Source organism: Tauraco erythrolophus, chromosome 6, assembly GCF_009769465.1.
Source record: "Tauraco erythrolophus isolate bTauEry1 chromosome 6, bTauEry1.pri, whole genome shotgun sequence".
NCBI classification, from domain to species: domain Eukaryota; kingdom Metazoa; phylum Chordata; class Aves; order Musophagiformes; family Musophagidae; genus Tauraco; species Tauraco erythrolophus.
In genome coordinates, this window is record NC_141470.1 from 7,118,240 (window position 1) to 7,141,230 (window position 22,991).

The following is a 22,991-nucleotide window of genomic DNA, read 5'->3' on the forward strand; positions in this document are numbered from 1 at the left end:
AATTGCTAACTGTTATAACACAGTCGTATATAACACCACAGAATGAACAAAAGCCTTTTTTGGGGGGAGTGGGGAATGGAAGCTATTCCAACATCACAATTTTAGCAACCAAATGCTTCAGCAGAAGTTTATGTAAAGTCCTCTAGGCAAACTATAGATCAGAAAAATAGAAGGAATTAGGTCTGTCTAAAGTTTCCATTTAGAAAGCATTTTAAATACCCAAGTTCAAATTGTTGTTTTATTTTTCCAACTGGTTTAATCTTTGAACTGTTTATTTTTCTCTAGTCTTTTTTTACTTAGCAAAAACTTTCTGCAGACCTTCCACGGAACTTTTCAGTAGGTCTAATATCCATAAAAGCTGATGAACTGTTCTGGTTAACATGCAGAGCAACATCTGAAATTAAAAATCAAACAGAACAGAAAATAATACCATTCACGGCACTTATTCTCACTCCCTGAAGACTACATTCTCTCTTTGTGATCAAGAAATCCTATAGAAACAGGTTAAGAGACTTTTTTTTTTTGCTCATACATGTAATGCTTTCCTCCCATATCCAGTAATCAATTATTTTTACCACCCATGCTAGATATAATGTTTGCTTTGATTTGGTTGGTTTGCGCTCTCAATATTAAAAATTCATGCTTCAGTTCTGGAAACGGCAGCTATATTTATTTGCAAAATTAACTGCAATCAGAGCTGACAGCAGTGAAGCAGGCCATCCCACCAGCTTGGCAAGAGCCTTTTTTATTCTTCCCTTGGCCCACTTCACATTTGAGAAGTGAGGAGACATCTGTAATGCAGCAACAAATGCTCCACTTTATTCACCCAACACAAACAAATGTAGACTGCAGTGGCTGCCCCTGCTAATCTATGCCAGGAAACACCACGCTATTCCTCTTCCATTTGTCTGTCTGCTAATTAGACTAGAACAATGCTCCATTGTGGGACTTTCCCCCCAGCTTTATGTATGTGCATGTGCACGCATATGCACATATAGACTCAGTCTATTAACAGGCAACTTTGGAAATCTCTGTATTTGTGGGGAAAAATCAGATAAACTCAAAAAATGAGAAAGCCACTTCTTCTCTGAAGAACAAAATAGTAAGCACTTTTTGAAAAAAGGGAATTAGAGTACTTTGACTGCAGGCAACTCTTTTACAAGCTCTTTGAGTATAGCTATCTCAGTGCTCTTGATGCACTAAACCAATTTATTACCAAGCAAGGGATTTTGCTAGTTGCTATAATACAGTGAATTACCTGGCAAAGTTCCAGTGTACGGCAAAAAGGGTGTGGGGGGACAGAATATGGGGGTGGGAGAAAACTTCATTATTCTGTACGGAGTGTATGAAAATAGGTAACATTGCCATGCTGTTTAATAAGCTTGCCAATATTCAAAACAATTACAACGCCTTGCGCAAGGGTTTAGCATCAGCCGCTCTTCACACCACAGGAAAAATGATGTAATGAAATCACTACGAAAGGTTTAAACCAAAACCACTGTGTAAAACTCCATTGCTGTTATTCAACTTCCACAAAAAATAAAAATATTTAAGGAGTTGAAAAACAACTTTGGTAATACCTAGAAATAAAGGGAAATTCTTTTTATATATTCTTCTTGGGTACCTCAACAGAGCCAGTTGCAACATAAATAGCACTAGGCATCCTAGTTCAGGTCTTTATTTGATAAACTTCCAGTTGGAGAGGAAGACAGCAGTGCTTCCTATTGTGTGATGGCAGTGGGCTGGGAAAATCTGGTCATGTACTCTCCTACTTGACACTGCGGACTGGGGAGAGCACGCAACAACACACATCAGGTTTACCAATTTAAAACCAAGAGCTGTGTGCGGTGGGAGTAGGTAACCAACAAAACAGAAACAGGAAAGGTTTCTTTGAAAGAATGTTTTGAGCGTCCACGTTCAGACAGGACTTGATTTAGCTGAAAGTTAACAGACATAAAGAAAACTAACCCTTGTGACAAAGAAAGGAAATACCAGAGCACTCACAAAACTCATAAATTACCTCTCATCTGTCTGCATTTTACAGTAAAAAGCTATTGTCTACTGTTTCTTCCACTATCTCAGGAGCAGATTTCTAATAGTCACTTTGCCTGAACTAGAAAAAAAACCCTACAATTCAGAGTTTTGACACATTGATACAGCCACCAAAAAAACCCCATAAATAGAATATTAATTAAACTGTACAGCTGATAAGATCATTAGCAGAAAACAGCTAAGACAAAAGTAATGTTTCTTCCAGAGAAAGCCACTGCAACACAGAAGACATAGTCACCCTGCTCTAATTTAGGACTGAGCTTCTGCGAGACACCTTAAGTTTGCACACAGGCAGTTCTACACTTGCGAGCACAATGCTTTGTAAAGTTACTACTGACAGAGGAGTAGGTAACTCTTACGAAGACTTACTCAAAATAGCATTACTATAACAGTCATAACTGCATTGGTAGTAAACAATCAAAAATCAGCACAATTGTTTGGCTTTTGCTGTACCAAGCAAAGAATCTGCCCTCACACAGAGGTTTCATTCAAAGACCTTGAAGCACTTGAACAATCCATCCCTCTTACCACCCCATCCCTCCATCCCAAGATCTGCCTATATTATATGTGCTTTAAAGAAAGAGAAGAGAAAGCTGGAAATGTTAAGTGTGAAATCTGAATGTTAGTGTACAGATATCATAGTCCCAGCTTCTACTTTTTATTAAGAAAAGAAAATGAACATTCCTTTGCACAGAATTCTTAGTAACAGTTCACTGAAAGCCACTGGAAAAAAGATAGGCCAAGAAAAAGCCGGACAGAAATCCCAACTGCTAAAAAAAGGTCTTCAGCTTCTGGTACTTCCTTGCAAAGCATGGTTTTAAAGTTTACGTGTACCTATTCTCTGCTGGACAGACACAGTCCCACTGGCTTAGAGTAAGGAATCACTGACTTTAGAAGTGATAGCCATTAAACAGAGGTTTGGCAGTGACATCTTCAAATACACACAGACAATGATCAAAAATTCATTACGACCCAACAAGATACATAATTAATATTAAAAAAATAAATACTGAACAGAAATACAATATTTTTTCTACAATCCCACTTCTGTTGACTTCTCATTGCAGATATTTCCCACTCACCAAGAAACCTTGAACATATCAGTTTCTCTGCATTGCTGTCCTCCTTTACACAACCAGAAATAAATACTTTACATCCCATGGGCCCTCTCTGAGGCTGATAGCAGCATAATGCTTTGAAGTTTAAGCATTATTTACTATGTTCAAAGTATGATGGAGCCACAGAAAATTCAATTCTGAGCTAAAACAATCATCTGTCAAAGGGTAAACATAATGGGAAAAAAGTTACAAACAACTGCAAATTAGGTTTTGCAGATGGAGGATGTGTCTCAACCTCCCTGTTGCTACACTGATGCAGTAAAATAGAGCTCGGCCACCCAGTGTTTGAAGAGGCAGTCAAGCTACAGCAGCTTCACAAGTTATCACTGGGTCTTGCTAACTTTCCATGTACATGTACCCAGCCCATTGTGAACGCAAGATAACGAAGTTTACACAGAAACCTTTTCAGTGTAGATGCAGAGTGTGGTTCTCCTGCAGCATAAAACCAGAATCAATCCAGAAACTCAACAGTGCTGAAAAGGAGAGAGTGTGTTTTTTTCCTTTATACATACACACAAAAAAACTCCAAACCCTAACCACACACAAAATTAGCTAGTTACCATCTCTAACCAGACAATGTTTCAGAGTTCTGGAAAGTAAGTCATCAATCTGAAACATGCACGAAAGCCCAGAAAGAGAGTTTCATTCACTAGCCTGGCAAAATCACTGACAACAGAGCTAGAGGATGATATGGCAGACCTTCCAGAATGCTCCTCACTCCCTCCAGGTTTCTTCCTTACAGCATGTTTCTAATGACTTTTATCCAGTGAAATTATAAACAAGGACGTTTCCACATGAGGCTATTTAATTTTGTCACTACACAAAGTACTTCCCATTTAGGAGGATAAAAGTTGCTATGAATAGAAAGTAATGTAATCTTTTCATATAGATCAAATAAAATCATAAACATACCAACAAAAGCAAGGGGAAAACAGACTCAAAACAAACAAGACCTGCACATGAATCAAAGAAAAAAAAACACTCATGAAATTTTTATGAAATGGAGTAGAAATAAAAGAGGTAGCCTCTAGATTTCCTAGATTGTCAGTACCCATTGCTGGACAGTTTTTACAACCCCTTCTGGCGTACTGCAAAGATATCTCAGTGAAACACAGTTCCATATAATACTATTTCTTACTGCTCCGTAACTTACTCAGGTAACTCCCTAGCCCATTGTTTTAGTGCCAAAGAATCAACAAGGATGTGTTTGGAATAAGTAGTATAACATGGGTACAGATGCATCAAGTGAAATGCTATTTCCTCGTTCAAACCACTGCATCTCATTTTCATAGCCTGCAATCTGGATTATTCTCCACCTTGCACGAATCACCATAGACTACTTGTACATTTGATCTATTATCCAAGCTTTTCCTCTCATCAGGTGCAAAACACTCACAGGCCCTTTCAGTAGATCATCTGCTGGCTGGAGGGAAGACACTGCTAGGATTAGGGAATCAATGTGGCTCCAGGCATTGAGGGAGATGTCAAATACACAAATACCTCCTTCAGAAAAGGATCACAGTAATCTTTAAGAAGGTTCATCTCAGCCTAACAAAGGAAAAAACATGAGACTGACAATTCCTTGACAAGCAAGGAAGCACAATAACACCTTGGGAGTGCAGTAGGGAGAGAGGGAATGAGGAAAAAGTCCTTCAGAACTTCTGAATAACACCTCCCTGCGGTAGTCAGACACCAGGCTCAGGACAAATGACATCTATGAAGTCAAAGCATCTTGCAACCAAAAGATCATAGTTTTCCCCAGTAGTATTTCAATCACAGAGTGGGCAAGGGGGACAGACAGGCATGCAGGCAGCTGTCAAGGTTCTAGGTAATGAGGGAAAATAGTTTTCTGTTTGTTTATTTTCCTCATGACAAACAGATTAGGACATGAGTGCTTCTTCCCAATACAGCCCTAAATCAATGCCAGAACATCATCAGGGCTTATCTACTGATATTCAAGATTTCTCTTCCAGCTTCTTCCAAGTGCTGGAGGACTCCTGACAGTTATTTTAAGTTACTCACATAATGGCAGCAGAAGCTTTCTCAGGTACTTGAAAGAGCTGATTTACAGCAATTATCGCAAATAACAAATGTCTCCTTAACCTTTCCCTTTCACAAAAAGGCTGTTCATTTGCAATTAGCAGTTGATCTGCTTAATCAGAAAGTCTGGATTAGTCCATATAGTTTATCTTTACTAGTCAGGAAGACGTGTTAGCAAAGGGACCTTCTTCTCTGGTAGTTAAATTGCATGAGAAGAAATATTTCACAATGGAAGTATTTGTCTGCCTGCTTGTCTTGCCTGAAAGCTTAGTTGTGCAAATAAGCTGATGATTGCTCAGCCAAGGAACGGCAGGACACACAACTTAAAATGTATTATGTACATCAAGAAACACATGTGAGATGAGAAGGAAGTGCCTTAACACTTCTTCCTTCAGCACTCTTCTGCCTCCTGCATAAAAACCAGTAAGAGTTTGTAGTATTAGCCAGCACGTTCCAAACACACTATCTTCTGGTTTGCGTTGTGAAGAATGGTAGGGACAAATAAGACACTGTGAGTACTACCCAACTGCGATCAGCTGCCTCAACAACAGCATCAATGATAAATAAGGGAAGCTAACTCTACAAATGTATCCATGTGTCCTGAGGGAACTGGCAGATGAAGTTGCTAAGCCATTATCCACCATATCTGAGAAGTCACGGCAGTCCAGAGAAGTTCTCACTGATGGGAAGAGGGGAAACATAATCCCCATTTTTAAAAGGCAAAAAAGGAAAACCCAGGGAACAACAGGCCAGTCAGTCTCACCTCTGCCTCACAAGATCATGGAGCAGATCCTCCTGGAAACTATGCTAAGGCACATGGAAAATAAGGAGGTGATTGGTGACAGCCAACATGGCTTCACTAAGGGCAAACTGTGTCTGACAAATCTGGTGGCCTTCTATGATGGGGTTACAGCGTCAATGGATAAGGGAAGAGCAACTGACATCATCTACCTGGACTTGTGCAAAGCATTTGACACTGTCCCACACGACATCCTTGTCTCTAAACTGGAGAGATGTGGATTTGACAAATGGACCACTCAGTGGATAAGGAACTGGCTGGATGGTCAGCATTCCCCAGGGGTCAGTATTGGTACTGGCATGGTTTAATATCTTTGTCAGGGACGTGGACAATGGGATTGAGAGCACTCTCAGTGTGGTGTGGTTGACACGCTGCAGGGAAGGGATGCCATCCAGAGGGACCTTGACTTGATGCACAGACTGCCAAAACCGTACAGCTCCTACTACCATATGAGATTGACTCAACAGCCAAAGCTCTCCCACTTTCAAGCAAGTAACAGTTGACTTCAGCTGGAGAAATGCATCTCTGGTAAGTTGAGGTCAACATACCATATGTCACAAATGATCACTTATGTTCTGACAAGATTACTGCAAAAGCAGCTGGCTAGTTAAACATGTAGACTGGGATATGTTAAAAGAATCAGATTTCTAGAAAGTATCCATCACCCAGTCGAGACGGGGTGGCAGAAGTGGAAAGAAATTCTCCTTGTTACTGCTTTAAAATAACCAACCTCCTGCCATTGATTAACTAAAAGAAGGTTCTGAAAATAAGACACTTTTTTAATTTGAATCATATTATGTTTAAAGTTAAAGATATGGCAGCGGCTCCTATGCTGGCTTTAAAGGATGCTCACATTGACATACAATAAGAGTTTCATTTCCACATCTCAAGAAGAGTAAACCCACTATTCTATACGGGTAGATTTGCTGGGGTAAAGAAGCCTGCAGTGTTATTAAGAATTCAGGTACATGTTTTCATGTCAAACCTGCCAGTTATGAAAGCAGGCCATTCACAGGTAACCTGTGACATACAAATACTAAAAGTTCCCATATTTCAGCATATATAGCACAGACTAAGTGTATTTACAAAAAAAATAAATACATAAACCAGTTAATAAATACTCATAAATACTCATAAACCAGTTTACCCCAAGACAATAAAGCTGCTCCTCCTTCATTCCGGGCAATGTAAGAAATTTAAAATATAAAATAACAAATACTTTAGGGTTATTAAAGGGCATCAAAAGATACACAGAGAGGATCCTGGATGCAATCTCTGGTCGCAGGGAAACTTATGGGAGCTTTCCTGTAATCTCAGTAGGGCCAGGTTTTCACTACCATCATGAAACGGACAAATCACATTTCAGTGTACCTTGCTCAACTTATCAACTCACCTTAAGTTTATCTCTAGATTAAGAATAAGAAATTTAAACTTGAAAGGGTCTTTTAAATATCTCACGTTTATATATAAATATATATAAAAGTACCTGAGAAGAGGAAACCAGAAAGAACCAAAAGTCATTGCAGGAGAGAGATGTGTAAACAACCAAAATAGTATTATTTATCCATGTAGGGGATCAAGCAGGCACTTGCCATTGTATCAGAGGATTTTCTATACCTGTATTCAACTGCAGTATCTAATAAGTCCTGCTCTTTAGAGGGATATAAATCCCCTAATTTCCTTTACTTCTGCTCTATACCTTTCTCTCTGTCAAATCTTAAAGCAAGTCACTAGTAGGAGTAAGTGTAATCTTGGACATTTATCCTTAACATAGTACCTAGCTGAATTTTTTTACACAGCCTTTAGGAAGAGACTCCTGATAGAAAAAAAACCATTACTGAGCATTGCAAGTACAGCATCAAGCTCACAAAGCTGTCTACAGTATGTGGGCATTTACTTTTTCCTAGTTCAGCAATAATACCACAGTAACCAGAAGCTAAAGTACCATTACTATATTGCTGCTTTTGCAGCCAAATTCCTTGTCTTTGGTTACTGCAGAAAATCATTTACATTTTTATAGCCCTTGCTGGAGATGGTTGTGCTCAGTCCACTTAGAATCCTAGAATATCTTGAGTTCGAAGGGACCCATAAGTATCATCAAGTCCAACTCTCTGCTCCTTGCAGGACTACTTAAACCATATGACTCCGAGCACTGCCCAGACACTCCTTGACTTAGATCTACACTACGCAATGCTCAGTGTATTAAAAGAACATACTTTGGTTGGCACTGTCCTTAGTTCCAGGCATCACTCCTTTGTGCAAGCTTTGAAATACGAAGAGCATTTCTCTGAGAGTATGGCAAACTTGGAGGTCATGGACAGAGAACAGATATCTCATATAGATGGACACCAACTTCTTACTGGTGTTAAAGATCAGAGCCTGGATTTAGCCCTAGAAGACAGGATTAGTCTAGGTATGATGAAAGACTGCTGATGCAGATTGTCACTAAATGCTTCCCCTGCCAAATACGTGCTTAAGTTGCACTCGATGTCACACTTGTCACCTATTGTCTGCACGGCATGCAAATACACCTACATCTCAACCACAGCATGCTTTCTTACCAAAAGGTCTTTCATCATGCTTTCCAGTACAAGAAAGGGGACAGACTCATAACCTCTCCCAACAGAAATGGAAAGAAAATAAACTAGTGTAAAATTAAATCTCCAAGAGATTTTAGTGTAAACAATGCCTACAGAAATGCACAGAAAGGTTTAGGTTTTTTTTGTTGAAGCAAGCACAAAAAGATTCCTCTTAATGAAGACTTCAATTTGGTTGGAGAGGAATTTAGATACAGCAAACGTGTATAACACTCAGGAATGTTTGATTTATTAAAAGTACACCTCTCACAGGTTGCACAGGAAACAGAGAAACCACCCAGCACAGAATGAACAGATTAAAAAATACTGTAAGCGAACTTGTCTCATATTAGAGGGTAGAATTCATCATGCAAAATTAAAAGGAAGACTTTACAGTAATGAATAGCTTCCCTTCCAAACTCCAGAGAAGATAAAGAAAACAGAGCTACTGTTTGCACAATAGCTGTGGGTTAACCCTGGTGGGGAGCTCGGCCCCACCCAGCTGCCCACTCACTCCCCACCCTGGTGCACCCTGGTGGGATGTGGGATGGGAGAATGAGAAGAGTGAAAGTGAGAAAAATCATGGGTTGAGATAAAGACAGTTTAATAGGTAAAGCAAATGCTGTATGCACGAGCAAAGCAACATAAGGAATTTATTCACTGCTTCCCATTGGCACGCAGGTGTTCAACCATCTCCAGGAGAGCAGGGCTCCATCATGCATAATGGTGAGTTGGGAAGTCAAATGCCGTAACTCCAAATGTCCACCCTTCCTCCTTCTTCAGCCCAGCTTCTATTGCTGAGCACAATGCTGTATGGTGTGGAAAGTCCCTCTGGTCAGTTGGGGCCAGCTGTCCCAGCTGTGTCCTCTCCTGACTTCTTGTGCAGCCCCAGCACTTGCTGGCAGGGCACGGGAAGAAACAGAGAAGCCTTGACACTGTGCAAGCACTGTTCAGCATCAGCTAAAATATCCTGTGTTATCAACACTGTTTTGGTCACAAATCCAAAACACAGCAGCATAGGAGCTGCTATGAAGAAAATTAACTCCATCCTAGCCAAAACTAGTACAGCAATTTTAATTAAAATGGATCAAAAACTAATGATGTCCAGGCCAAGTGAAATTGCAGCAATGGAGTTGCATAACCAGTAGAGCAAAATTCTGTAGCTTTTACTGAAATATTTTATCCATATACTGCAGAAAAGCATTACACATTTAATGAGAAATAAAAATAAAGTGGAAAACAGTTTTTTAAACCTTGAGGTATGCAGCTTCCAGAAACTGCATGGATCTGGACTAATTCTGATATTATGTAGCTCTGAGTGCCCTTGCTGAAGCTAAAAAACATACAACAAAAAAGAACATTAGCTGAAGTCCTACTTTATCCTACTTATTACAGCTCCATAGCCATAGAGTCAAGCTAGTAAAAATTTGGGAGGGCAAGGTGGGGAGTATCTGAGCTTACACTCAAAATACTTTGTGGCATCAGCCATGGATGACAGGTTTTAAAATTTCTGTCAAATTAATTTTAGTTATACAATCGACTTACTTGGTACCATAATATCAGAAAATGATGTGCAATGAGAGTAAGATCCTTTGGGAATGCAACACTAACAGGCAGAGGGAATTTAGGAAGTCAGAGTGACCACTTACAGGGAAATATATCCACTAAGAAAAAAGATGAGGCTCTGGGCATTCTTTTAGAAAGCCTACAGCAATAGCTGTATGCCAGGAACACTGAATACAGCAGAAAGAAATTATGTATTTTCCAGAAACAAGAGACACAGGCTGCTGAGCCCTGTTTACAGAAACTGGCTCGATTTTTGAAGGATGCATACAGATAGCTGTTGTACAAGAGACTGGGATCAAGGTTTAATCACAATTAACTGACAACACACACAACAAACCTCTAGACTTGCTTGAATGTGGTTAAACAGAGCCACACAATCAAGTCAAAGAGGGAAGGAAAAAGCAGGGGGAGTCATCCAACATTTTGAGACTGCACCTTCATCTGGCAGAGCATGAAGTTTCATGAAAGCAGAACAGGATGGATAGATCCTGACTCTATTTTGCCTGGAAACAGCCACATTAAGTGATGCAAATTATACTAAAGGTGCACCAGAGCTCTAGTCAGAAACGAATAAATCCATGCTGTTCACTGTGCACAAAGGAAAGCAAGAATAAGAAGCATGAAGAAGGTGAAGCTGCTTAAAGGAGATGGCATGCAGCTATCACCTGAAGACTGTGCCCTGCAAGGTAAGAAAGGTTCAAAGGGTTTACTACTGGAGACTTGACGCTAGCTATTCATAAATTTGTCTTTCTCACAACACTTCAAACTACTACCAGCCCAACAACAAAACTCACTAAATCCTAGGAAGGGAACCTCAGGACATGCCTACATTTAACCTGTATCCAGGGCTAAACCATAGCCAGCTGATCCCCAGTGACCAATGACCCCTCCCCATTCAAGGAGGGGGATCGGGAAAAGGAAGGAAGAATCATGGGTTGAGATAAGAACTATTTAATAATTGAAATAAAATAAAATAAAATAAAATTGAAAATAATAATGATAACAATAATAATATATACAAAGAAGTGACGTATGGTGCAACTGCTCACCACCCCTCGACCAATCTCCAGCCAGTTCCCAGCTAGTGATCCCAGAGCAGGAAAATCCCCAAACCGCAATCCCAGAAGAGAGAGAGTAGATCTCAGGAGCACAACAACAGGCAAGACCCTCCAGAGACGGTGACCATTGTCGGTGACCAGCGTCCCCAACAAATCTTCTAGTTCAGCTCGAGCATGACGTTACATAGTATGGAATACCCATTTGCCAGTTCAGGTGTCAATGGCCCTGGCCATGCTCCCCCTAAATTCTTGGACATCTGAGTCATTAGCAAAAACAAGTTGAAAAGTCCATGAGCACTCTGGATATCTGCATACCACGACTAGCTAGAAACTAAAACAAAGTGTCTTATCAACTTTGCTGCAGTCTTTTAAAATCTCATTTGTATCAGATGCTGCAGTCTTCTTAAAAGTGCAGCTTACTTTAGAAATGTAGCTTTTCTGAACAGAAAACTGATTCTATGATTCTTTCCCAGAGAAACCAGGATAGGACAGAAGGAGAAGTAGCAGCTTCCTGAAAGGAGCCCTCACAGACAAACAAAAGACACAGTTCGTCCTGTTGGGACCACCAAGGTTCATCGGACCAGTGCGGCTACAGCAGAGAGACGACTGAGATGTGAGAGAAACAGCTACGCAGACACCAAGGTCTGTGAAGGTGGAGCAGGAGGAGGTGTGCCAGAGCTGACTCCCCTGCAGCCCATGGTGAGACAGCAGGCTGCCCCACTGCAGCCCATGGAGATTAACAGTGGAGCAGAGATCCACCTGCAGCCCATGAAGAACTCCATGCCAGAGCGGGTGGCTGTGCCCAAAGGAGTTCATAGAGAACTGTCTTCCATGGGAAGGGATCCCACACTGCTGGAGATTAACGGTGAAGCAGAGATGCATCTGCAGCCTGTGGAGGACCTCATGCCAAAGCAGGCGGCTGCACCCCAAGAAGTGGGGACTCTGTGGAAAAGCCCATGCTGGAGCAGTCTGATGGGTAAGGATTGCATGCTGTGAGAAGGGCTCATGTCAGAGAAGTTCGTGGAGAACTGTATCCTGTGGGAAAGGATCCCCATGCTGGAGCAGGGGGAGTGTAAGGAGTCCTCCCCCTTTAAGAAAGGAGCAGCAGAAACAGTGTATGATGAACCGACACCACAACGCCCATTCCCTGTCCCCCTGCGCCACTGTGGGGGAGGAGGTAGAGCCCAGAAGAAGGGAGGGGTGGGGAAAGCTGTTTTCAAGATCTGCCTTTGTTTCACATTATCCTCTCTGATGTGATTTGTAACGAATTAAACTGATTTGTCCCCAACTCCAGCCTGTTTTGCCTGTGACCATAATTGGTGAGTGACCTCTCTCTGTCCTTATCTCGAACCTCGAGCCTTTGTTACATTCTCCTCCTCTCCATCTCACCAAGTGGGAGGAGTGAGGGAGTAGTTGCACGGTGCTTATTTGCTGGCTGGGGCCGAACCACAACAAAGTTCACAAATGAAAAGAATCTACTACACTTGCTTTAGTACTCACAGGAATCAAGCCACATCAGAAAATGACTATACTCTTTGACTAGACTCCTTGAAAACACACCAGAGACAAGCATCAGAGTGTCTTTTAGTCTGTTGCCAGAACATTCTCCAAAACCTTGCCTCCTAGTGTCCTTCCTCCGTTAACTGCCTGCTTCTGTAAGATACATTTTTAAAAGAGGCTTTCTGATCAATGATAAAACCAAGTTTTCAAAGTGCACCACTAGACTCATTCAACTCAAGATTACAAAATACACATCTAGTTATATTTTTCAATTAAAGCATATACTCTAGCTATTATTCCCTAAACAGCCGTCGTGGGTTAGGCCGCTCCAGCAACCAAATCCTACACAGTCGCTCACTCACCCTCCCCCAGTCCCAGAGATGAGGGAGAGAATTAAAGGAGAAAATGGAAATCCATGGGTTGAGATAAGAACAATTTAATACAGATGATTTAATACACAGTGTAGATGCTCACCACCCCCTCGTATGCGAAGCCCGTCTCGTCCCGAAGCTGCAATCCTGGACGAACGCGAGGCCCCGAAATAGAGAGGGGCAGAGAGAGAGAGAGAGAGAGTACTCCGAGAGTGGGAGTACTGGGAGAGAGAGGAAAAAAGGCAACAGAGCAAAGGCACAGAAAGCCCTTCTTTCCAGCTGTCCCTCACTTTTATACTGGGCATGACACTGCATGATATGGAATACTAATTGGCCAGTTTGGCCCTCAATCTTAAGTTGCACCACAAATCACAAGGGGAATCGTGGCCCCCTTGTCCCCGCTATGCTCCCCCCTTATCCCACTGCGCCTCTGTACTCCGGCCAGAACACAGCACACTGAAAAGTCCTTGGAGTCTCACGTCCAACCACAAACATCAGCTTGCTATCAACATTCTTCTCAGAGCGAGCCTCTGAGTAAAACCAAAACACGGAGCTCTTCTAGCTGCTAAAAAGAAGAGCTAACTCTGTCCCAGCTAAAACCAGGACAACAGTTTACTATTGGTAATAAACAGGCCTCTCCTTCTACATCCCAGTAACATGGAACAGCCACCTAGAACCTTATTTTCTCTAGCTCAATTATCTTAAGCAGTAAACTTTCCAAGTGTCTTAGCACAAAGCCTTGCCTCACTTTTTAAAATTAATGTCCAAGAAACACAAACTAGACTCAGGAAGAAACAATTCCCAGTGCAATTTTCTCATAAATCTTTCCCACAGAGCAGCCCAAAGGGAAACAGGGATAAGTAATCTTCAGAACCATAAAAACAGTATTTTTAGTTTAAATCTTAATTTTGAATTTTTCTGTACAGATTATTTCATTATAAAACTAATTGAAGCAGGGACAACTCACTGGGTTATCTCAAAAATAGTACATAGGCAGGTAGATATGGCCTTGAACAAATTTTCTGGGACATCTATGTGCAGAACATGTCTCAAGCATACTGCTAACTTTGAGATGCAACTGGAATGCAATGACTCGGCCACCACTATTGCATCACTACTGGACAGCGAACGGGAGGGAGCAGAAGTTTGTCCACAGTCCACTGTCCAAACGAAAAGACATCCTACAATAGCTTACTTCTAATAAAATTCTTCTGCAATGGGCTCCATATGCTACTTCATTCCTACAGAAAACTGGCAACACAAAATACAGTCAAAAGACACAAAATACAGTCAAAATTCTCTGATTTCTGATGCAAGGGATTTTAGTTCATAAAAATCATCGTCTCTGGTAGTTCGGCAGGAGATTTGGGTGAAAAATTTCTGCCATCTTCACTGGGACAAGAGTGACGTTTCAGTGTGTCAAGCAGTTCCTCTCAACTCACTTCTTCAAGGCTCAACGTCTAAGCAGCACACCCAAACCAAGTCAACACTGTCACTATAGAAAACCCAAGCTCCTACCTGATTTGCATGTCCTGCCATCGTCTTCTAGCTGCACACCAGTGGGACAGGCACAGCTGTAGAAGGGGTCTCTTGGAGACAGCAGGCACAGATGGGAGCAACCACCGTTGTTTTCTTCACAGGGAGTGTGAACTTCAAGAAACCAAACAGATTTATTTTCATTTTTCTAGAACCCTTAAAGCGCTCTTTTCTCCATGAGGAAGAAATTATAGATCTCAAATGACTGGTAGAAGCTTTAGTACTAAAAGGCAGAGGAATCACAAAATAAAAGTGTTTGATTCCCTTCTCCCCAGTATCTTACTTCTAGGAGCACCTAAACTGAGATGCATGTGAAAGGTGATTTTCAAAGAGCTGACAGCTCAGCATATTCTCACTATACAGTTCTTTAAACTTTGCGGATGCCAGGTCTGCTAAGCATCATGAAAATGGAAAACAGGACTTGGAGCGTGACCAAGAAGAGAAAACAACGATTTGTACAATTTCTACATTACAGTAGTGTTGCATGTGGGAAATACCTTTTCCTACTGCAAAGCTTTCACAGCAAGACATATCCCTGAATCACAAGGAAATCCAGAGGAGCAACATGTAAAGTCAGCAATTTTGAAAATGTTAAAAAAAAAAAAAATGAGGGCAGGGTGCAGGACACAGGATGGGGACACATGACAACTGCACACGCCTATGTCATCTACATGGGGAAAAAATGGCAGCAAGAGATGAAACTATAACTGTAAATAATTATGGAGAATATTGCTGGCTATTAGAAAAAATAAAATACTTTAAGTTGTGCAAGATCTCTCCAAAATCAATCATAGTTTGAATAAGTATCTGAACTGCTTTAATATACAACCACAAAACTTCTGTCCAATTTGGCTTGTGTAACTTCCACTGACAGGTACAAATAAGAAAAAAGGGAGAGAAAGAAATTGAAGCTTGATATTAATGAAGTTAATTGCATCTGAGCTATTTTCAGTATATGTTGTTTCCCTGTGCACCACATTTTCTTTGTGACTGACCCACAAATACTATGATCCAAGGCTAGGACATTCTCTGAGCTAAAAGCAATGACAAGAATTCAGCACAGACAAACTCTTACCTAGAGCTGTGAGATAAACCAAGGTGCTGTGCATACCTGAAAACCTCAATGAAAACTTGCACATGTTCCATCACCAAGATGATCCCCAAATTCCTTTTGCTTACTTTCAAGCCTGTTTACTAACATTCTATAAACTTTACTGGAATAACAAACGTTACCTTTAGGGAAGCAGACTTGACAATTGGCATAAATAAAGAAGCTAATCCAAATGGCAAAAGTATCTTCCCTAGGCAAGAAATTATTCTTCCCATAGCTACTCAATTATACACATTTCCACATCATTGTTTCTAAGTCCCATTCTCACAATCCTAAAAAAACCTAGACCAATCACCACACGCAATCACATGCATACACAGAATATATAAAATCTCATTCAATTTTCAGTTCTCTACACCTGTTTTCCTCTGAAGTAGCATCATACATAAAGAAAAAATAGAAGCGCATATATTTCATATAAAAGTTCAGAACTAAATCCCTTCCATACTGAAACATTCATAAACTATTTGTTACATATTGAAGATAAACAGGATCAAGTCTCGACTACAAAAAACACACTTAAAAGTAAAACATGAACATTACATATTTTGTGTTACTTCTACCTATTAAAAAAAAAGTAATGATAAGCATGTTTTCAGTTGTCTTTATAATAATGCTGCTAAAAAGATGCCAGGTGAGTCTTTATCATTCTCATTCAGATATTCCAAATCAAAACATGTCACTGAAGTACACCGGATTTTGGATTTTGTTACCAACTGGGATGATGTGTGAGCTTATACTAATCCAGGATGGAATTTTGAAAGAAAGGTACAGGATTTGGGTACTTAAACCTTAACCAAGTCCCTGACAAGTGTTCAAAGCCTTATAACCTCACACTAACCATTTTATTGATTGAAGTTTTTCCTGACAGATAAGTGAGTCATGCAAAAAGTTTCAGAGAAAAGTAAAACATACAGTATGGCTGCCGGTCTGGACTTAAGACCTGGATGTCCATCGGTGAATACAGGGCAGACAGTATTTCTCTCCTTTTTTCTCCCGTTCTCTTGTTACAGGCATGAATGGAGCGTGTTTGCCAGTCTGTCCAATACAAAGTGTCCCCGGACAACGTCAGTGCAAAGGGATGAGTAAGACTACCTTCAACAACTTTTTGCCTAGATGAAAGAAAGAGCAAGGATTAAAAATGCATCACTTCCACTTTTTACCATGCAGAAAAAAATCTGGCTTTGTAAAATCTCTTAAGGAATCACCTTCTTTTAACAAATTCACTGGACCAAGAGATTCGCCTGGTGATAAAAGCAATGATCAGATCGAAAAATGTAAAACAAGACTTTGTCCCTTCATAGCATTAAGGATACAAATATCCTGGGTTTCATAGCAACACTGTACCTGATTCAGCTCCACACTGACCTCTGAAAGGCCACACCGAAGTTCCTTAACAGAGCTGCGCAAATGCCCAAACACAACTGCCTTTTGGAGAAAACACAGGTCCGAAGAGTGCTCCTTCAATTAAAGCATTACTTTTTTTGTCCCCCTACGAAATATTTATCTTTGCTCAGAACTTCAGTTCCACTCAGTCCTTTCTTGTAGCAGGAAAAGGAAGAAACAACTCGAAAGTCTCCTTAAATTACCCCTCTTGGTCAGCAGCAGAAGCAAATATTTTTCAGATTATCTTTTTAAATGCAGAGCAAGGGTCAGTTCTGTTTTTTCTAAGACTAAGTATTTATAATTAATATAAACCAGGAACATTTCAGACGTTTTTCAATGACCTCATTCAGCCACCCACTTCTGGGAATGCACATATTTTCACATTGGTTATTAGCTGAATTGAAAGCCACAAAATACATGACATTTCCAACATGTATTCTAAACTCATGGGATCTCCAAATTTATACAGATTGTGATAAATGTGTATAATTTAGATTCAGTAGTTTTGGAGACATTTACTAAGTCAGTGAAAATGTACTTGACAATTCCTCAGTCAAAACAATATGAACTCAGTTTGCACAAAACTCATGCATTTTACGTATGCATGAACACAAAGGCATACATACACCTTCCAAACCGGTGCTCTGACACAGCAAACCAGTATTCAGAATTTTTCATCCTACAACTGAGAAAGCTGAAGTCTCAGCATCATCCTGAAGGAAAGTGAGGAACATACTTTTCTTATAACTATACTCAGATCTGCATTTAATTTTTTTCCATTGAAGAAATTAAGTAAAAACCAAAAAACAGCTAACATTTGGCAGGAAAAAGATTCTGTTTCATTTTGAGCAGCATAGATACCATTTGCATTTTCCAGGGTGCAGGCAAATATAAAAAGTATTCCCAAAATTCTTCGTATGTATTCAGACATGGACAACTTTTAAAACAAACTGACACATGCAAACGAGTACTTGCATACACATGTACAAAGCCAGTAATGTGGAACAAAGAAAACAAAATCGTTATTCTTCTTTCTGTTCTAGAAATAAAACTGAAATTGCTCTAAAATTCATGTCCTTCAAATTATCACTCATTCTCTCACCATAAAACACAACAGAATAAATACAAATACTGATTTCACTTTCTCTTTCTACTCTCACCTTTGCTGTTGTTTCTTTACTAATAACAGCAGTGGCTGTATTCCAGCACCCTAGCAGCTGTTTTCCACTATAGATTGCCCCTATCTCCACCATATTTAGATAGCAAGTCTCCCCTTCTCCTGTAGTGAAATCCCTTGAAACCGTTCCAGCTGATGCGCTTGCAAACTAAGCTTGCTAAAATGTAACAGGCAGATTGCTCCAGTTAACATTACACAATGCAGAATGCAAATTTCCATTTTCTTTGAATTCTGAAGTGATTCTGGGATGGGAGGGGTAGAAGCATTTGAAACACCGTAAGATTTCTTTATTGACAAGTCTGGGTGAAACTTATTTTGCTCTGTGTTTAAGGAACAGAAGCAACCTCCAAAGTTACCATCTAGTTTGTACCATTATTGAAGTCTATCTTGACACAGAACCTGAGAGTCTCACTTTCTGTTTCAACATTGATCATTAGAAGGGAAAAAAGAATGAATAAACAATTCATTTTAAAAGAGTTAAAATTAAGATCATTATTCATGGCATTTTATTAATATGCAAACATTCTAAGAAGGAAGTTTCATCATATGGTAACAATATAAAATATACACAGCTAAATGACATCAAACTATTATCTTGCACAATGTCTAAAAGTCCACGTGCAGTTAGACAAAGGAATTTCCGGAATGCATCCTGCATAGGAATATCCTGACATCAAGTGTGCATTTATACCCTCCAGCAGTTGAGTAAAATATGTAAGAAGTGTACACCAGTGAGCTAAATTTTTTTTTCATGCAAAATACATTAATTTTTCCTAAAATACTGTTTCATTTATGGTTCAATAGAAAACTGCTTGGTGGTGGATATGCACTAATCTATCACAACATAACTTGGACAGATTGCTGGAATTAGTGTATTCAAAGGCTTGCTCTCTTTCAGGCGGCCTTTCTCTACCTTAAAATGAGCAAAATAAATTTTACTTACCAATTACAACTTTAAGTTTTTACACATACTTGCAAGTAAAGTTTATACAATTTGTATGTGCATAACAGCAGAATGAGCCTGGAAACCTTATCCTCTGCGACTTGCACCTAAATCAGAGAAACACACTCATATTGTACTACATGAAAATCTGTCTTGATTTGGTATTTTGAGAGAGCATTTTCTTTCTGTCTATCAACCTGCACCCAGCCTTTGAGCTACCACTTGCTGCCATAAAGGCCTTTTCCCTTGTCTGTACTTCTGACTGTCCGTCAGTACTTGTCACTTACTACAAAGCCACCATTATCTAGTTCTTACATAGCGCTCTCAAAGGAACTTAAGAACGTTTTCTAAGGGATGTCAATATTGTTATTCCTTTTATGAGTGTGAAAATCAGGCACAGAATGCACCTCGGTAAAAAAAAAAAGGAAAACACCATGGAAAATGCAGTGGGTTTTTTTGGGGAGGCATATTATTCTATTACACAGATATGCATAAAATAAAACTTCTCCAACTTTTACCAAGGCAAAATGATTTCATAACACAGACATTTAAAATATTATGAAATCATGAAAACAGAAATGTCATTTTAAACTATATGAAGAACAAAGCCAGACCAGAGAGCAAAGAGTTGTCTCCTGAGCAGGATGTTTCCCTCGCAGATGACACTCATCCTTCAGGACTAACAGAACCTGCAGATGGAACACTGCATAGAATTGAACATGCAATCTCAAACATCCAGGTCTGCCCTGTCTGAAAAGTCACCTCTCTGTGTCTACAAAAGCCAAAACTCAACAGCACACTTGGACAGGAGCCACCAACCAAAACTTCCATACTGTGTTTTCTATCAAGCTTTAGGAAAATCTGCTTCCTGCTTGCTTGCAGTCTGAAATAATTTGGTTAATTTATGGGCATGTCGCAAAGGAATATCTTTGGATGGAGCCAAGGACAAATGTGTCGCAATGTATATTTCCTGTTGAAAAAAAATACAGCAACAATACTGTAAAATCCCAGTCACTAGTTAAATGTTAGATTGCCTAGGGTAAAGGATAAGCATCTCCAACTATTTTCAAGACAAACGTGAGCCTAAAAATGAAAATTCCTGCTGTACAAGAAGGCTATAAACAGTCTATAGTGAATACCGATACAAATAGTCTTACTTTTAAAACAGTTTTACAGAATGTGAGACTATTTCACTCTTTGCAAGGCTATTACAATGGCATTTAAAAAGAACGTTAAGGTATTGGCATTATTCTAGATTACTGAAAAAAAAACCAGCCTCAGTTCAAAATGAATGCAGGAGGTGAAAATTACTTACACCATATTACTGGCTGAAGGAAACTTACCTAAAGGAACCATCCAGATTTGCCCTATGAATGAAACTCAGTTTTGCATCAGCCCAGTAAAGTTTCTGCTCATCAAGATCTATCGTGAGTCCATTCGGCCAATAAATATCTGAATCGACAATTATTTTTCGCGTGCTGCTGTCCATTCCTGCCCGTTCTATTCTGGGTGTTTCACCCCAGTCAGTCCAATACATATATCTGAAAAAGAAGCAGAGATGCACACAAATTAAATCACAATGCACTGCTAGTTAGCTTTAGGAACAGAAGCGATAGCAGCTCTTTGCAAATGTCTATCCCCAAACTTTAACATACTTATTAATTTTTTAACATACTTATTAACGTAAATCAAACAGTTCCAGAGGGTGCAAAACAAATCCTTCATGAGAGCATCTCTCACAAGCATTGCCTCTGCATAATGTATTACCATTCTCTTTCAATGTTGGGCAGCACCTGATTGCCATAAGCATTTACAACGAGTATCACCCTTGTGTGGCCAGTTATTACAAATTAATATCCTAGATCACGTTCTGAAGCAACTTATCACCTATCCAAGCAGGCAACGACCACAGCTGAACTTCTTTTGCAAGTCTGTACACAGAAAGAATAAAATCAAGTGCCTTGTAATTTGTTTCTGTCAATAAGTAAATCATGAATCCATGCAGACTAAGAATGACATCAGATTAAAATTTTGGGTGCCTTTTTTCCCCTCCCATCCATGTCTCAGTTTCCCTGTCACTCCTCCTACTGGCAATTTAAGTAGCCTGAATAGAGACATTAACAGCACTTATCAGTTGCAAAGGGCCAGATCAAAATGTGGCAGATCACACAACATCAGCATGAAAAGTTGAGACAGTACAGTTGGGAGAGAAGTTGTCTGATCAGAAGATGACAGCCAGTTCCCAGCAGGTAAACATGTCCCAGTGTAATATATCCAGGTTGCAAATTCCGCATACCAGGGGTGCAAACACAACCCAGCCGACTCCTTGCAAAGCCAGTCAGAGAAATGATAATTGCTTTCCCAACACCAATACAGTAATTTCTGGCATGATCTGTGCCAGGAAGCCTTTGACCTGAGTGAGCACTCAAACAAAATTTAGTATCTGTGTGCTGACTCCAGCACTCCAGGTTCACCACGCTGTGTAAGATCACCACCAGTGCCAATAGATACCAGCTGGGTAAGTGCACTGAGCCACACCTAAGTCCTGCTGGACTGGAGCTCCAGAAAAGTATGGTAAAGTGGTACCTATTCAATCTTGCAGAGCCCATGCTTAGCCAGACTTTTCATAACCTGAACTATCCCAGACTCTCAGATCCCCTGAAGAAGCCAACACTGGCTAAGCAACCATTCTAGGAACCACAAAGGAAGTAAACGAATATGTGAACACATACAGAGGAAAAAAGCTTCATAGTTCCTTTTATGAAAGAAAATGCCATCCACTTTGGGAATGAAGGAGGGACTACATTTGTAATTGCTGTCATGTTCCTCAGCAGGATGTTCTCCTCTTTGCAACAACAGATGCTACTGTAAACTGCAGTAGCTCTGTAGCTGCTTCACGTGCAGCTGGGGTCATCACTTCAACCAAGGAGGAACAGGCAGCTGTATGGTTATCCCGAGCACATGTCCCTCACAACTCACTTAGGCTTAAAATGCTCGGATATCCAGATACACACTGCACCCTGACTCAGCTGTACCTCCAGTGCCAGTGTTGTCACAGCACCTATTTAGACCACTCTGATCATAGCAGCATACATCATTAGCATGTTTATCCCACTGAAGTTAAAAATATAGATAGACAGACAGATGGAAACGACTCACTTGTATCACAATATATGTACGCTTGAGTGCAGGAGGGTAAAACAAGGAGTTTTCTAGTTGAAATGGCAAAGCCTCCATGCAAATAAGTCCTCAGGCTTCTGCGACAGCTCCCCTCAGAGTGGCTGCAGTGGACTCGTGTCCCCAGATGCCTTCCCAAAACATCTTGGCTCCAGCAGTCAGGATACACTGACTGCTCCTGAAGAAGCAGCAGCAGTAGCTGAGCTGCCCCAGTTCACGGGACAACCTATGAATGTAAATTGCCACTCATTTTGGTTTTTCTTAACAAGTCAGGCTGTAATTTGTGGCAGCTCTAACTGTGTAGGGAAGCAGCTATTAACAAACAACAGAAGCCAGAGAGAACTAGACATAAAAGAAACTGTCTACACAACCAGCCGGTGAATCGGACTGTGAAACTGATTTGGCCAAACACTCATTTTTGGTCATGTCAAATCAATTCTCTGATTCGTCTCACTTCCACTAGCTTGAAGTATTCAAAGGATACCTCGAGCCACCTCTTCAGGAACAAAGATGGACAAAAGATGGACTGCTGAATTAAGAAAAACCTGGCTATTACAGGTGACTTAGGCTATATCATATGA

The 22,991-nt window shown here is 40.3% G+C and overlaps 1 protein-coding gene across 2 annotated transcripts in view; it reads right to left on the reverse strand.

Moving 5' to 3' along the window:
* The window catches only part of LRP5 (LDL receptor related protein 5), a 173,698-nt gene that overhangs the window by 94,047 nt on the left and 56,660 nt on the right, over positions 1–22,991 (reverse strand). For both annotated transcript variants that reach the window (XM_086612854.1, XM_086612853.1), the window contains exons 3-5: positions 20,577–20,774; positions 16,643–16,839; positions 14,599–14,730 (exon numbers count right to left, since the gene is read on the reverse strand). In XM_086612854.1, the coding sequence (XP_086468980.1) occupies positions 14,599–14,730; positions 16,643–16,839; positions 20,577–20,774 (527 nt within the window). The remainder of the gene's footprint in view (positions 1–14,598; positions 14,731–16,642; positions 16,840–20,576; positions 20,775–22,991) is intronic.